Source organism: Schistocerca piceifrons, chromosome 1 (assembly GCF_021461385.2).
Source record: "Schistocerca piceifrons isolate TAMUIC-IGC-003096 chromosome 1, iqSchPice1.1, whole genome shotgun sequence".
Taxonomy (NCBI): Eukaryota; Metazoa; Arthropoda; class Insecta; order Orthoptera; family Acrididae; genus Schistocerca; species Schistocerca piceifrons.
The window spans coordinates 341,877,120-341,895,443 of record NC_060138.1 but is presented as its reverse complement, the minus strand read 5'-3'; the positions used below and the strand labels follow the sequence as shown (position 1 = coordinate 341,895,443).

The following is an 18,324-nucleotide window of genomic DNA, read 5'->3' as shown; positions in this document are numbered from 1 at the left end:
TATCTGTACTTGAGACAAAACTTTTGTGTTGAGCCATCAGGTACTCTGTAATGTGCTTTTTGTCACTTTTACTAAACAGAAAAATCTTCCTACCTTTTTTAATATTTCTATTTACGGCTGAAATGATCGATGCAGTAACCGCGATATGATTGCCGATTCCCTGTTCTGCATTAACTGTTTCAAATAGTTCGGGTCTGTTTGTCACCAGAAGGTCTAATATGTTATCGCCACGAGTCGGTTCTCTGTTTAACTGCTCAAGGTAGTTTTCAGATAAAGCACTTAAAAAAATTTCACTGGATTCTTTGTTCCTACCACCCGTTATGAACGTTTGAGTCTCCCAGTCTATATCCGGCAAATTAAAATGTCCACCCAGAACTATAACCTGGTGGGGAAATCTACTCGAAATATTTTCCAAATTATCCTTCAGGTGCTCAGCCACATCAGCTGCTGAGCCAGGGGGCCTATAGAGACATCCAATTACCATGTCTGAGTCTGCTTTAACCGTGACCTTCACCCAAATTATTTCACATTTCGGATCTCTGTCAATTTCCTTCGATACTATTGCACTTCTTATCGCTATAAACACCCCTCCCCCTACACTGTCCAGCCTGTCTCTGTGGCATACATTCCAATCTGAGTTTAGGATTTCATTACTGTTTACGTCTGGTTTCAGCCAACTTTCTGTCCCTAGTACTATATGGGCATTGTGACCGTTCATTAATTGTAGGAATTCAGCTTACCAAGACTACTATTTCTTCTCATATAAGAATAATGAATGTTCTAGTAGTATATTTTTCTTTTGTTGAATTGCCATTAGGGTGTAAAAGTTTGTGTATTGTTAAAATGCCTTTGTCATAGCTGCGCCTTTTGTCTACATTCGAGCATTTCTTGATATGAGTGGGGGTGTTACGTTTTATTTTATAAGGTATTCAGTGTGATACATCTATGTATATATGCATGTATGTATAAACTTAAAACTATTACAAATTTGCTATTGTTACCAAAAAGCAAAGTGTTTCCCTGTTTATTTGTAATTCTTGTGCGCTTTACATAAATTTAAGAATGTGGTTTTAGAATGTATTAAATTCTTATTTCTGAAATTAAAATTTTTGTGTGTTACAGTGTTCATATATTCAATGCCAGGGTACTCGTGTTCAATAAAGGAGAGAATGTTGTATTCAAGCTGCAAAGGTCCTCTCCTGGAAACGATTGAGACAGAAATTGGTCTCTCAGTAACAAAAAAGGTGATGATGTTTATGCTTACACTACAATTGTAGATATTCAGCTTACCAAGACTACCATTTCTTCTCATATAAGAATAATTAATGTTCTAGTAGTATGAAAAGTCTTATTGATCTTGAAAATTCCAGCACGTATTAGCAACATCACTTCATTTCCATTCCTAACGCACCCAACATGTTCAACATTGTCACGTGTTTATGTCTGAAAGAAACTAGTTTTCAGAATTTGTTGGCAGTTACAGAAGTACATGAGGAATTGCTGAAATTCATGATCTGGTGTGCGAGATCATATGCTAACGTGTTTATGCCTATGATATGTTCTCATTTAATAGCAAGACAGCAATAAGAACCGGGTCATCAAGAGTTTTTATGTACGAGGTCTGTTCAAGAAATTCCAGAACATTCATAATTTCTTGCCAATGGTGTGTTGGTGCGAAATGGGGTTGGTATCCCTGCACACGCCTGTATTTAATGTGTAACTGCCAGTAGTTTCATTGTTGTTTGTCTGTTAGTTATTGTTCAGTGCTGTATTGGGTAGAATGTTGTCACACAGTTTGCGAATTTCAAGATGGCAGAGATAGAGGAGCGATGAGTAGTTAGAGGAGCAACCGTCTGCATAAAAGTTTGCATGAAACTCAAGAAATCCTTTACAGAGACACACAAAACAATGCAGGAAGCCTACAGTGATAAGTGCTTAAGTCGTACTCGGTGTTATGGATGGTTCACATGATTTAAAAATTGCTGGACAGAAGTTACAGATGACCCTCATTCAGGATGCCCTTCGACATCTATGGATCATGTCATTAAATCCTGACACAGAATCTTGGAATGCATTGTGTTGCCGCCAAGTTTGTCCCACAGCTCAATGGTCAAGACCAGAAAGTCATTCGACTCGCAATCTGTGAATAGCTTTTGGATTGTGCAAATGAGAATGACATGTTCCTTAAGAGAATCATAACTGGTGATGAAATGTGGGTCTATGGATATGATGTTGAGGCCGAGAATCAAACTTCACAATGGTCAGAAAATGTTCTCCAAGACCAAAAAGACCTCATCAGGTCAGGTCAAAAGTCAAAACCATGCTGATAGTTTTTGCTGACTTTGGAGAATAGTTTTTGCTGACTTCGAAGAATTAGTTCATTGTAGATTCATGCTAGAGGGACAAACTGTGAATCAGTGGTACTATTGGGACGTGTTAAGATGCCTGCGAGAAAATGTGAGAAGGAAACAGCCTGAAATGTGCCAAGACAATTCATGGCGCTTGCATCATGATAATGCACCCGCATATTCATCCAGTGCATGACTATTGCACAAAAAACGAAATTACTGTGCTGCCTCATCCTTCATACTCTCCAGATCTGGTCTCTGTAGGCTTTTTATATTTCTGAAGTTGAAAATCTCATTGAAAGGGCAAAGATTTGCAACAATAGGTGAGATAAAAGAAAATTCGCAGACTTGGCTTTGTGTGATCCAGCAATAGGCTACCAAGGCTACTTCCAAAAGTGGAAATGCCATTGGGAGCGGTGTATCAATTGTGAAGGAGAGTATTTTGAAGGAGACCAAGCATAATAAGTAAAATGTAAGTGTAGAAAAATTTTGTGGACAAAGTTCCAAAATTTTTTAAACAGACCTTGTAGGAATGAGATATGCCCTTTATCATTATCCATGGGGGGTCATTGGAAAGTTTTCTCGGAGGTTGCTTTGATGTATTTTCAAAGTATCCCCTTTCAAGCTTTGTGGACCAATGTGACCTCTAAAACTATGTAGTAGTGGTTGCATGATGCCTCCTTGATGAGATTGTTGAGAGTCTATGATGACAGAGAATGCTCTATTTCTGTTTTGTACTAGATGCTTAAGCATAGTGCTTAAAGGCTCTAGATGGCCAGTCAGGAATGGTTTTCAAATCCCATTTTGCAAACCAGCCTTTCTGTTTCCATGGTTTCCATAACACACATGAGATGATTGCCTGGGTCAGTCAGTTTTCTTTCAGATTGTTATTCAACCTGAATTAATGTTTCCTTAACATTCTTTTTTTCGTTTTTGAGAAGAGATTAGACACCTAATCTTGGGAAGAGATGCCTTTTGGTGGAACCAAGTCTAGCACAAGCTCATTTATGGCTGGTTCTTCTAGATTCTTTCAAAAATCTTAGGAAGTTATGCCCTAGCATATCATTCTAGAGTTACTGACCACTTTTTTTAAAGTGTCATGGAGGCAATGTGGCTACTTTTAGTAAAGAATGTGTGTACTGTTCTCTTGCAAACTCACTTTGCTCGTATGACATTTGTTGAATATGCATAATTGAGAAAGAGAGAGATGGAGGGTTACCACTTGTAATATCTAATAAGTGCATTCACATTTTATCACAGTGTGAAATGTTAATTTTGATTTGCAATCTCTCCTGGATTTGAGATTGCAGAGCTATGAGCACTTCTTCTTCAGTACTGTGAAACAAGTCTCTTCGACTACAAGCTCTTTGCTTTCCATATTTTAAGAGGTGGTGGTATGAACCAAAACAAGAAAAGGTTCTCTAGAACATGTGGGCTCCAAAATGCATGCCTTTAAGAGCTATGAGCCCTTGTTCATCTTCGCTATCATAAAACACATGCCCTCTAGCTCTGCTTTGACTGATTGCCCTGTCATATCCCTGAATACTGGGGCACTCTCTATAAAGAATGATTATGCAGGATGTTTCTCATTCAGAAACTACATTTTAATGTCGTACTTTTGAGAGATCATCATGTGTGTAAGGAGGATAAATGTCTATCAGTATATGTTGGTATTAGATACAGCAGGATTGTGGACTATCGGGACTGCAATTTGTTAATGTGAGAGTGCTTGCGTTGGTCAGGCTCATGTGTATATGGAATCATTGGTTTCAGGAGGGCCATATACACAGCATATTGCAGGAGCTTTAAGGCCCCACATTACTAGCACCCGAGAGAACAGACATATTGTTTGCTCAGTTTGCAGTGAGACAATCACCCACACAGGCATTGTGATGAAGTCTTGAGTCCTGTAGACTGTCAGCATGGCAACCATTTGTGGCTTCGCTTGACATGGCAGCAGAACGAGGCATGTCAGCAGTTTCACACTAATGACAACACAGGATACAGCAATGAACAATGTCTTAAGACAAACCCAATACTGTGTACAGCATCTTTATGAAAGTGCACTGATCAGCCACTACATTGTGATCACCTACTTAATAGCCGGAATGACTGCCTTTGGCACGGATAACAATAGTGACATGTTATGGTATGGAACCAGTGAGGCCTTGGTAGGTTGGTGGAGGGAGTTGGCATCACATCTGCACACACAAGTGATCTAAATTGTGGGAAGGAGGTCTATGAGTTTTGGTGCCATGTTCAGTCAAATGCCAGATGTGTTCGATCAGGTTCATATCTGGCAAGTTGGGGGGCCAGCACATCAATTGGATCTTCTTTGAACCAATCCATTACGCTCCAGGCCTTGTGACATGACACATTATCGTGCTGGAAAACGACACTGTCATTGGGAAACATGGTCATTATTTAAGTGAGTATGTGGTGTGGAACCATGTACAATACTGCTTGGCCTTTATGGTGCCTTGCACGAGCTCCACTGAACCCATGGATGGCCACGTGAATATTCCCCAGTGCGTAATGGAGCTGCCACCAGCATGTCTCCAACTGCAGTAAGATGTCAAGGAGCTGTTTCCCCATAAGATGACAGGCTCGCACCCTTCCATCGGCATGATGAAGAAAGTATCAGGATTCATCAGATCGTGCAACACTCTGCCAGTGCGCCAACATCCGATGCTGATGGTCACGTGCCCATTTCAGTCATAGTTGCTAATGTCGTGGTGTTAACATTGGCACATGCATGGGTCATTGGCAGTGGAGGACCATCATTAGGTGTGTTCAGTGCACTGTGTGTTCAGACACATTTGTACTTCGCCTAGCATTAATGCCTGATGTCAGTTCCGTTACAGTTTATTGCCTGTTCTGGTTTACAAAGTCTGCCCAGCCTATGATGTCCAACATCTGTAATGATGGGTGGCAGCCCAACACTAAAAACTCTGGACATGGTTTCATCTTGGTTTCACCATGTGTTGAAGGCACTCACGACAGCAGTCCTTGAACACGTGACAAGTTGTACAGTTTCCAAAATGCTCATGCCAAGCCTTCAGGCCATCACAATCTGCGTTCAGTCAATCTCGGATAAAACATGCGCCTTTCCCATTTACACATGGGCCGCACGCTCACTGATACTACATGCGCCATCTGTGTGGCTAGCAGCTATTCCTTGCCAGATGACACTATCACCTGGGCAGCTTTATATTAATAGCAGGTAGGTGGCCTGGCTGATAAATGTATCTGTTTGTGCATGCTCCAAGAACTAACAATGCTAGATTGCATTTGTCATTGTCGTATGGGGCCCAACACCTAGCATCATAATATGGGATGTCTTTGGGTATGCAACATGATCATTTTTGGTTCTCATAACCAATAATTTGGACAGTGGGTATGACATATGCTGGTGGCTGTGCCTATCTTTGAGCCTTCCTTGGTGTTATCTTTCAACAAGACAATATAAGACTACATAGTATCCCATTTGGTTGTGACCTACGTTAATACAGAGGGCATTTAACAGCTACCTTGGCTAACATGGCCTTAAAGTGCCTCATTCATTGAAAACATCTGCTCATGTTTTGCTGAGAGACTGGCACATCACCACTCATCAGCTGCCATAGTAGATGAACGCTGGCCTATAGTTAAAATGGAATGATGTACCCATATGTGTCATCAGAGCTTTGTTCAATTTGATGCACAGTTGGGTTACAACCATTGTTGCTGCAGGAGGTGGCAGTTGTGTTACTGAATTTGCACCCTGTATGCCCCAAATCATCTACAAATTCAATAATGTATTTTTTAAACCATTTATATACACACAATAAATAAAATTCTGTTATTTATCCTTTCTGGTGTTGCAGTTTTAATAGCCAGCAGTGTACACTGCAGGAAAATTAGTATCTTATTCTTCATTAGTGTATTGATGTATGTTGCTGCATTTAATGGAATGGCTATCAAAGATTTCTTTGTAGTTTATTGGTTTACATAAAACCAATATGCAAGAGCCTAAATAACTTGATCAATTCTGCCTTGTCAGCCCATCATCTGACACCACACTTCATTGTAGAGATGCTCAGTTAGTCTAGTAGCGGGACTTTGAATTTCGCCGTGCTACACTCGTTCCCTCAGATATAAATTATACCATCGGAGCTGTATGAGTGCTCGACAGCAGAGAAAATATTTATAATAAAATGAAGGTACAAAAATGGAAACTCTTTTTGTTTTCTACCCGCTGTTGTCTCATGAGAGCGGAAGCTTAACTTCACTTATTCGCTAGTCTTGGTATGATTCAGACGTAAAAACTTATTCGTTAGTCTTGGTCTGATTAAGACGTAAAAACTTATTGATGTGCAGACATATTGTGTTGTGGAAGCTTGTATGAAATTTGGAGGATGGAAGCAGCCGTAAAATACATTGCAGTCAATATCAAGATGGTTTTGACTCGTAGACGTTAGTAATTCCTGGACGATGAAATTTACTGCAAGATTTTGGAGCAGCTACAACTTTTTCATGCAGAAATGAAGCAGGAGATTGTTGGAGAACAAGATCTGAACGTTGCATGAGAGAAGACATATTAACTTGGTAATGAATGAACTCTTTATCTACGCCTTTACCCCCTGTTAATCACATTTTGTTATTCTCTGTTCTCTTTCAAATAATTTTGTAGTGGAAATTGGTTTGACTTTTGCTCAGAAACGCCACAAGGACCACCCCAACAATAGCTTTTCCGAATCACAAAGTCCGATAGCTTTTCTGTAATAAGAAGTCCGATTTGCATTTCATTCTTTCCCTTTTTCACGGTCATTAACAATTTTAAAACCCCTTTTTATTCACCATTTCTTCCCACATTTTCAACCTTTTCTTTTCTTCTCTTTTTCTTTTTTATTAACCACTACAGTCTGAAATGTGGTCTCTGAACTGGTAATTTGATTTGATTTATTTCAGATTCATAAAATGACTGAATTTTGGCTATTAACTAACTTGTGGGGAGGTACTATCATATAAGGAAAGAAAAGACCCTTTCCAGATTGTTATTGTAGTACAAATGCACCAAATTGCCTGAAATGCTTCAGCAGCTGGTGAAGACAAAATCAAGAAAATCAAGCCCATGTCTTCCACACTTCTTCATAAGTACGATGCACTACAGTTTGCCAAAATTATGCACATTTGTCAAAATGCCACAACAGGGAAAGTGATTTCTCGCTTCATGAGATAGTTGTCCATGGCTGTAGATTCAGCCAACAGTGTTTTTCACTGTTAAAATTTGGTGTGCACGTACATTTTTATGTCCCTTGGTTTATGTGCAGTTGCTTATAGGTGAGATCCAATTTCAGACATCAGTTAAACTTTCCTGTGAGTACTGATATCGTTCCCTGATACTATATTTCCTAATGAAGCTTGGTATATTCAATAACCATTGATGGTCAGATACTTCTTTCTTATTAAATTATTTGCAGTACCTGGGGTGGCAAATTTTCTGAAAATTCCAAAATTTGCAGAGTATTCGACTTTGCTGTGAAAATTCTAGGGAATATTGGAGGATTCTAAAAGTCACAAGAAATTATGAAAGACTTGGACAATTCAACAGTGATTCTTCAGTTTTTCCAGTTTGTGTAATGAACAAGAAGTTATTCGGTGACTGGCCATTTGGTCATAGCAGATGTACACATTATTTGAAATATATATCTAAAAACAAAGATGATGTGACTTACCAAACGAAAGTGCTGGCAGGTCAATATACACACAAACAAACACAAACATACACACAAAATTCAAGCTTTCGCAACAAACGGTTGCTTCATCAGAAAAGAGGGAAGGAGAGGGAAAGACGAAAGGATGTGGGTTTTAAGGGAGAGGGTAAGGAGTCATTCCAATCCCGGGAGCGGAAAGACTTACCTTAGGGGGAAAAAAGGACAGGTATACACTCGCGCGCACACGCGCCCACACACACACACACACACACACACACACACACACACACACACACACACCTCCAGTGTGCAAGTGTATATCTATCCTTTTTTCCCCCTAAGGTCTGTCTTTCCGCTCCCGGGATTGGAATGACTCCTTACCCTCTCCCTTAAAACCCACATCCTTTCGTCTTTCCCTCTCCTTCCCTCTTTCCTGATGAAGCAACCGTTTGTTGCGAAAGCTTGAATTTTGTGTATATGTTTGTGTTTGTTTGTTTGTGTGTCTATCGACCTGCCAGCAATTTCATTTGGTAAGTCACATCATCTTTGTTTTTATATATATTTTTCCCATGTGGAATGTTTCCCTCTATTATATTCATATCATTTATTTGAAATATAGACGGAATTATTGTCACCAGGTGCACTAATACCAGGAGGCTGGAGCAGTTGCTCCTGGACTGCTAAGGAACTACACTGCAATGATCTCAACTGCGTTCCAGTGTCAATGGCTGCGTGCACCCATCCATGGACTCATCAGTTCGGTGGAATGGGGCACTTCAGGAGTGGATTGTAGAGAGGCTAAGGAGATCAGACTGGAGATGTTGTATTGATAGACACCATGACTGGTGATAAACATCATCTCAAGAAAATAATGTGCAGCTTTGCAACATTAGAGAACAATAATAATACTGAAAGACAGATAAAGGCAACACAATTGTATGGATACTGAAAGAGTGTTGTGTGGAAAAGATTGAATGCATGCTAGCCAATCTTGCCCATAGAAGACAACAGGAGGATTTGACAGAACATCTAAATATGAAATACTGACACGTTTCAGAGCTTCTAACATTCTGAAAGAATTTACCAGCAAGTTCATACAAAAGCACCGGCACTGCCAAGATGTATATAATCATAATGTAGTCACATATACAGTGAATGAGTGTACGGTGTAGTTGCAGGAATCCTGCATCTCTGTGGGCAAGGTTCTTGTTGAGATGGTTTTCCATTGCCTTGCTGCGACCTGTTTTGAAGTGTCAGGTGTGTACCTGTGTCATGTAGATGGACTGTGATGAGTGCTTGTACAGTATATAATGTTGGGTTTGTGTTTTTATGGATGAAGTGAAAGAAGAGGGTGAAACCCGGTGCCTATGCATAGCCTACTCTTCAAGCACACAGCTGACTCCACTCAAATAGCACCAAGTGCGCTGCTGAGCTCAACATCCCAATCCAACTGACAAATCACTATGCCATACCTGTAGAGTATTCTCAATACATACATTAGGAAATAAGGATACCGCATATCTAACTCTCTGGACTTCGTACAGTAGCATAGTTGATATGAGCTTAAGGACTGGGACATTTTGTCAGCTGTGATGTTTTTCCTTTTCATGAAGGGTAAGTCTCTTAAGCTGATTGTTGAGAAATCATATGAGGAGATAGCCCATATATTTAGGCATCCCCTTCATTACAATCAGCAACCTTGGGAGTTCTGCTGGGGTAACTTTCATGTTCGCCATTACTTCTGTTTTCTTAAAAGATAGCATGGTGAGAATTTGACAGATCAATGAAAGAACTAAGTCAAAATAAGGCCCTTGGAGTTGATGACATTCTTGTGAGTTATTGAAATCCTTCAGAGAGCCAGACCTGACAAAACTATTTTACCTAATATACAAGATTTATGATGAGCTCCACACTCTGACCCTGATGTACCATTCAGTCCTGGCTGTCTGCCATGTAATCCTCTGCTATTGGCATAACTTTCATGGGCTGTGGAGAAGCATGTGGTCAGCACACAGCTCTCATGGATATTGTCAGCGTCCCAAAATTAGGAGCCATTAACTTCTCATTCAGTTAGCTTCTTAGTTGGCATCATGAGACTGAGAGGACTGTTTTCCAATCTTCCCACCAAGGAGATTAACCTAGGTGGACATGCAAGGGAATTCAGAACAGATTAAATACTCTCAGACTTGAAGAACAGTGTAGTAATTTTGATTCTAAAGAAGGCAGGTGCTGACATACAGTTATTATTAAACCATCAGTTTGGTAAATCGTGGTTTCATAACATTCACTAGAACTATTTATGAAAGAATGGAAAAACTGACAGGAGCTGACCTGGGGAAGATCTGCCTGGATTCGGGAGAAATGTGGGAATGTGCAAGGCAGTACTGCGGCTTTTAAGATTGTCTGAAGAATGGTAAACCTAGGTTTTACAACACTTGTAAGTTTAGATAAAGTTTTGACAATGTTACCTGGAATAAATTCTGAAATTCTGAAGTCAGCAGAAATAATACACAGAGCACGAAAGGTTATCTACAACTTCTGGAGAAAGCGGGCAGCAGTTATAGATCAGTTGTCAGAATGGATAGTGTTATAAGGTGAACACCATCAAAAGTAAATCAGGGGAAATTGAATCTAGTCTAATTACATCTGGTGGTGTTGATATAAATAGATGGAGAAATGAGACAGTAAAAGAAGTAGGTGAGTTTTGCTATTAAGACAACAAAATAACAATGGCCGAAGTGGAAAGGATGAAAAATGCAGACTGGCAATAGCAAGAAAAATGTTTCTGAAGAAGAGAAATTTATTAAAATATGGAAATTTAGATGCTAGGAAGTCTTTTTTCTGGAGGTATTTGTCTAGAGTGTAATCTTGTAGGGAAATGGAAGAGTGAACAAAAAACAGTTAAGACAAAATGAGAATAGAAGCTTTTGAATAGCGGTGAAACAGAAGAATGCTGAGGATTGGATGGGTAGATCAAATAGCTGGTCAAGAAGTACAGAATTGAAATAGAAAAAAATTGCACAACTTGACGAAAAGGAGGGATCGTTTGATAAGACACATCCTGAGGCATCAAGGAATTGTCAAAGTGGTAAAGAAAGGAAGTGTGTGGAAGTAAAAATTATAGAGGTAGACCAAGGCTTGAATACATTTAGCCGGTTAAAATGTATGTAGGTTGCAGAGATAAAGAGGCTTGCATAGAGGAGGACATCAAAGCAGTCTTCACAATGATGACCACAAAAACAACATCCATAAGACAGTGTGTTGCACAGGATATGGAGTAGGATTGGTAAACATCAGAAGGGAGGTGCTGAATCATGTTGTCTACTTCATTAACCATCAAGCAAAATTTGGCGTGATGGTAGCTCTGTGGTTTGTAGGCACTGTGGAACTGGTGCTGGGATAGTGTTTGAAAGATATGCCTGGTACCTTTGAAATAAAAACTTTTCACAGAATCCCTAAACTATATGTTTTGTAAATAAAGATCCCTTAACTGTGTTTAGGCAATTTGGCCAAACTGCACTGTGTTTTGAAGTTTCCTTTAACAGGTTGAATTGGATCCTAGTGTTTTCTATGAAGTTGCATAAGATCAAAAGACTTTTTTTTAATTTTTGGCACAGAACGAAAAGGCAATGCCTTGTTTTACACTCTGGATATGCTTTTGGCAATGTGAGCATCTTTCTTCTGGAGTAATACTTGTTCATTCTTTTTGAATGGCTTTTACAAAAATATTGGCCACCTCAATGTGCAGTGCTGTTTCGAAAAGTAGTTATTTAATGTTAAGATCGGCTGCTACACTGTTTATTCTGCTTGTCAGGTGTCTTTGTGCAGAGAGTTCTATGTTGAAGACTTCTTCAGATTTTATTATAATATTCAGAGGTTTTCTTTGGTGCTTATAAACCAGAACATTGTATTGTGTCAAAAGTAACATCTTTTTAGTCACTCTCTTTCTCAATTTGCTTGAGATAGCCATTTAAACGTGTTTTGTTCATTAGCACTGAATTAGTTGGGCTGTGTCCCCTTGTCCCCCACCTATGCAGCTTGAAGTGTGTTGCCATGAAGAATTGTTATATACTTTATATTGTTTCATGCTGTCCTGGAATTATGACAGAACTGTAACTGAGCTCTCCAAGGGTGGTAAACAACTTTTAGAACTGTTTATAAAACTTCAAACAAAGTACTGTTGATTTTCCACTAGTTAGTTGTCTGGTTAGCAATACACAGTCACAATATTCTCTATTGGTCTACTTGGAAAATCTGACTCATAGATTTTTTTGTTGTATTTCATGCCAATAATTTCATCAGACAGGGGAGAAAACATCACTCAAGAACTATTTTGAGAAACTTTTCTTGCACAATTTTTGTTTTGTCGTTTTTGCTGCATGTTTCCAGTTGAACTGCATATCCTAATTGAGAGCTCTCCAAAATCTTTTCTGATATTTATCCATTAAAGTCAGTTTATTAGGTAGTTGGAGACTGCAGATGTCACAAACGTTGCAATTTCCATCACTCTGCATATCAGTAAATTCATTTAGAACAGAAAGACAAACTTGAAAATTTTAATTGCAAGAATTGTAAATGAGTCATAAAGTTTCCCAACAAATGATTTTTTTTAATTTTGTTACTGTCTGATTTGAAGACATTTTTCTGAGAATCGCAGTGCAATGTGCTGTCAGTTCCATTTCTACAGCTGCAGAGTCCAGGGATTTCAAAACTTCAGTGCAACAATCAGACCTATCTGAAATGAACACTGTGTCAGTAATACGCAAAATATTCCTTCGATCTTCATGAACTTTTGTTGACAGAAGCTGGTATTTGGTTTGAGCCCAGTGTGATTAGAGCAAATCCTGCTTTGAGCCGTAAACAATTAGATAAATATCTTTCAGTAGTTGTAGAAAAGAAATGACTTTGTGGATTGCAGCTGCTGTGCCCATGTTCTGTGAACTTATTACATGCTCACAATCAATTGAATCATTGAGAAACTCCCATGATACAGGAAAAAGTTTCTTTCTCTCTTGAGAAAGAGGCATCTGTATGCAAAATATTCGAACTACATAACTGAAAATAATTTGGTCTTTGGCACAAGAGTGTGAAAGTAAAGTAGTGCTTCTCCTTCAGTCTTTCAAATCCACTTCCAAACATTTAAAAGAAAAAGACCAGAAGACCTGTTGAAATGGAGATGATGGAAGTACAGAAGTATTAATTACTATTTCCTCAAATACACTATCCAGGAAAAAGTTGCTGATTATTTCAGAAAGATCATACAGTGAAGGCCTTCAGGGCGAGTATTTATGTTCTTGGTGGTTTTGTTGTGTGACATAAGCAGTTAACTAAGGCATACCTAACATTTTGCCTCCTAATGCTGGAGAAGCTATAAAGGTTTTACGAGTTGTGTTTCAATATCAAACAAGCTCAAGTAAGCATGGTGTACACTGTAGAAACACTAGTACAAAATCTTGTGTTCAGTATATCAGAGCCACAGAAACTGTTACAGGAAAACCAAGGAATGGACGTATCTGGCCTAGTTGTGGCATTTTTGCGTGTTCGTGTGTGTGTGTGTGTGTGTGTAAATTTGCTAGTGTGCACATGTGACATATCATTGGTCTGTCAAGTTTCAGCAGTCACGTTGCAAAATTTATATTCCATTAGCCAAATGATTATACTTTGGTTCAATCCTAAATTAATCTTTGGCTTGTTTCTATCACTTCACCATTTTATCTCTGAGACCATGAAAAATGCCATGGTTTACTGTGAATAGGATTGTACCATAAACTGTGTTGTATAATGCCAGTAACTAGTCTGGTGGATCAGGGAACAAGGGAATATCTTGTCCCATAGAACTGGGCCTGGTAATAAAGTATTGTGATGTAAAACCAACCAAGCCAATCCTTGAGTTCATGAGTGCTTTATTTAGTCATTTATTCATTCCTCCATGTTTCAGAAATTGATTAGCCGAGGAATTACTGATCTCCATAAATGTGCACACGAGAAGAATATACACAGAATAATGTAACGCTCTTTACAGAATTCTGAATGCTGAATTAATAATATTGTATGTTAGATTCTGTATAATGAGAGACAGAGAAAAATCATGTTTTATAGAAAATTCCTATATTTTTTTACCAACTTTGATGTTATTTTTCACAAATTTTGGTGTTCTTTTTGACAGGTTATTTTGCAAGCACTGTATTTTTGCTTTTCAAAGTTAGATATATTTTCATTTTCAACATATCAACTACATTGCATTTATTTGTATTACACACCACATTCAGTTAGTTTATGGCAAAAGGAACATACATTCCTTCTCTTCCCGTCCAGTAAGTCTCCCCTGACCCAGGGTTCTGGGTGACTTTCCTGAACTGTACCCCTTTCCCTAAACATCTCCAGTACTTTTCCTTCACCCCTCTTCCTCCCCTTCAACTATTCTGCCAAAGGAGGAACCACTGGTTCCGATAGCTTGTAAATGTTAAATCCTTTTGTGTGCATGTTCCCCTGCCACCGCTTGGTGAGTAGATTCTTTTATCTATCCATTTACATTATATTATTAATAATTAATTAAACTTTTTGCTTTCATATTACACAAATGTAAATACAAAAGCTACCAGATGCAGCACTTTCTCTCTGCAAACACATAAATCAACATAGTGCCTTCTCTGTTTGCTTGTACCTCAGCACATCATAGGAACAACTAATAATGTCCTGTAGAACACTGAGAATGTTTGTTTTGATATTAATGCAATATTTTTACTGTTTTGTGAATGATGTTTGTGATGACAGCTGAACGAGTGTCCTTGGCATTAAAAGTCAACAACCAGTTTCAACATTAAATATCTATCATTTATCAGTATTAGTGAACTGCTGTCCTCAGATTTATGATACTATATCACAGTACAGGGAAAATGTTTAATTTTACATTATTTCATAAAATCTACAAATTTTGTATTATCAGTGTGCCATAAACCTGCCAATTTTTCATTATCAGCATTTCATTAACACTCTAATTTCACGTTATTGTTCACTCAAAATTTTATGTCCCTAGTTATAATTTTTTTGGAACTGATGGTTTTATTGCACCAGGGAATAGAAATGTAGCCTCAGTCACTTGTGTGTGTGTGTGGGGGGGGGGGGGGCGGGGGGGGGGGGGGACCTCCTCAAAGTATTGTACGTGACCAGAAGCATAACTGTTAAGGAAAGTGTTCTGGAAATACATGTTGAAATTTCAATTTCAGATGGAAATAGATGGTGGGGATGAGCTCACAGAAGCTGCGTTGTATGATGCAATTCATCCAAAAACAAATCTTCACCAGCCAAAATTTGCAAAACCAAAGGGCCCACCAAATCGTGGAGCTAAGAGATTAACTCGAACCCAGCAAGCTGAGTAACATTCACATCGGGCAGCATGGTTATGCTGCCTGTCAGGAAGTGATGGTTCTGCTGGACCACATGAAGTGTGAAAGTTGACATGGTCGAACTGCTTCAAAACTATCATGCTAATATTTGCGGAAAAGCCTTGAAAAAGTATTTTTTTCTGTGAACAGTATTTTTGATAATGTAACAAGCTGATTACGTATAAAATATTTGTGTGTGTGAATGTAATGATGCATATGTTTCTGTGATATTATTCAGAAGGCACTAAAGTAAATTATGATTGCAATTATTCTCCTTATGGGAACATCAGTACGTTAATACTGAAAAAAATATAATAGTGGTACCTTATTTATTATGTAAATATTTAAGCTTTTAAACTTTCTTTATAAATATTTTATCAGTCTTTAAAGATAGGCAAAAAGTTATATTTATTATATTGTAGCTTCTGCTTTATTCAAAATAAAACTGTTTCTGAAGAAAAAATATCCTTTCATTATAAAATATTTGGTATGATCCATTGCATGATTTTATTGTGATTCATTGCATTATTGTATCATTTCTTTTGTTCAGAAACATTTTTAGGAAGTAACTGTTCTTTATTAGAAAGTGTACCATAAGAGAAAATTGGAAATACAAGAATGCTGTCAAAGCTTGGGTTCATAATGTACTTTTGAAGTTCACTCCATTTCAAGCTGGTGCTGCACTGGATTTTTCATAGATACACCCATTCAAGGGAAGCATGTGTCTTGGAAGGAGAATGGGGCATTTTAGAATTAATTCAGGTGGAATGTACTACAAAAATAACTGAAAAACACCATGCCACAGTGCTGTCCTCATCGCGAGGCCCACACTCCACTTTCTTGGGCTTCCTTTCATTATTAAGTGTTATTTTTGTAAAACGTAAGGGCAGTAGTTCTTAAATGGAAAAACTAGATAAAAATGAGGAAAAATATTGGCTTGTTCAATCAGGTGGTATATTTATACAAAATGTTAATGTAGGTTACTTTCATTGTTCCTCACATTGCATTACTTTTGAAGTTATCTTGACTAGACAAATTGATGTAAAAACTGCATGATTTGTACATTTAGTGAAGTTTTACTTGCTAAACAATGTTTTATTCTGTCTATGCTCATTTACTCTGCAGGCATTTAAAAAAAATATAAAAATATAGTTGAAAAATAGTTTTAAAAAATAGTTGAAATATTAAAAAGTCAGTTGAAAGGGACTGCTGGGCTTTGAGATGCATTGAGATAACTCTTTGCTACAGCAAAGGCCATATAAATCATAGGTCCACATTCCATTCATATTAACCATATAGATTTAATCTACCATTTCAACAAATTATGAACAAAAAGATGACTGTCAAAGTACTGTACAGATATTGTAGGTGGTCTGTTGGCAGGGAACAGTGGATGCTTGGTTTTGATAAAACCATATTGCTGAGAGCTGTGCTGCATGTAATGTAGAGTACCACTTTCGTTGGCTGGTGTACTATGAATAACCAGTTCAAATCTGATTTCCAGCAAATATTTGTTGTTTAGTATTTGCCATTTCTAGAAGGTTCTCGGAATTTCTTTTTATAATATTCTGAAATATTCATTGATGGTCCTTCTTCTGGATTTGATTGTGGCCATAATGTGATATTACTTGGAGGAGATGCTGAATAGTTCAAAATATGTAAATCACTGGTTCCCATGAAGCAACAGTAAAAGCTGGCTCCCTAACGGACAGGTACTGGAATACAAGCAGTACGTCTTTCCCAAGGTCTTCATATTTGGTAGACCAGTGGATTCCAAAACAGTAGCAAGCCTCCTGCACATCAAGCCTCCACCAGTGTTTTCCAGAACCTGTGATCATGATGGATGAAATTGTACATGTGGAAAATGTGTACTTGGACGTGAACAGCACAGACCAGCATTGATTCAAGAACAACAAAGAGAAGCCCCGATAGCTAGGAGAAATTCCAGACCAAACTGAAGACAACATTTGCTGATAACCAGCAGAAAATCCACTTAAGCGCAAGAACTGAAGTACAGGGCGTGGTGCCATGGTAAAAATGACAGTCTTATATACAGAATGTTTTGCCCCTATGCCACATTGTGAATCCAAAAATGACAAGCTGAGAAAATCTCACATTTGCTGAAAGAAGTCACAAAAGACACTTACCAAGCTCATCTGGCCAAGTTTGTCACAACAGGGGAAGTTCTCAAGTGTTGCCAGCACATCAAGGAAATGCAACATAAAAAGAGGTGGACAGAAGTAGTATGATTGACTCCCAAATATGGTCTCATGGCAGTTGTGGAAGACCCCATAATGTTGCCCCTCTCATACACCAGATAATAAGAGATCTTAGTTTATTTATGGCAGCCAGAAATGTCGGACTGAGTACACAAGACATAGCAGCCATGAATGCTGACCCCCATGTCAGGAGTGAAATCCTGCTGCGAGTTCCAGTCAGTAGTGTAGATTCTGAGTTAAACTGTGAAGCTTCTGTCAGTTGAAAAAAGCTTCTCAGGCTCTCAAAAGAAATCTACATGTCAGCTACAATCATAAGCATTGCTGGTGGTAAAGAGATCTTTAGATCAATAACTGTCACAAGCAGCCACAACTTATGTTTAAAGGTGTGTGTGTGTGGGAGGGGGAGGGGGGTCCAGGATGAGCAGCTCAATGTTTTTCATGAACTATGCTGTGCTACCATTGCAGACAGTGCAGTGGAGGAAGCTTCTATCAATCTGGTGTGGTGAAGTACATCAGCAGGTGTTCCTATTCTGAATCATTTTTCGGATGCTTGAAAGTGCAGTGGAGAGAAGACAGACCAAGTGACCCATGGTGAAGCATCATGTGGTATCTATCATCCACCAATTATCCAGTGCTCAAAAAATGTTGCATGCTGAACAGCGCATAATTATGAGGA

General features: G+C 38.5%; 1 protein-coding gene across 1 annotated transcript in view; it reads left to right on the top strand.

Moving 5' to 3' along the window:
• LOC124803965 (twinfilin) overlaps positions 1-15,807 on the top strand; it is a 76,745-nt gene extending 60,938 nt beyond the window's left edge. Inside the window, exons 7-8 of the mRNA XM_047264715.1 lie at positions 1,123-1,244; positions 15,271-15,807. Coding sequence (XP_047120671.1) covers positions 1,123-1,244; positions 15,271-15,423 — 275 coding nt within the window. The 3' untranslated portion in view covers positions 15,424-15,807. The remainder of the gene's footprint in view (positions 1-1,122; positions 1,245-15,270) is intronic.
• The last annotated feature ends 2,517 nt before the right edge of the window (positions 15,808-18,324 follow it).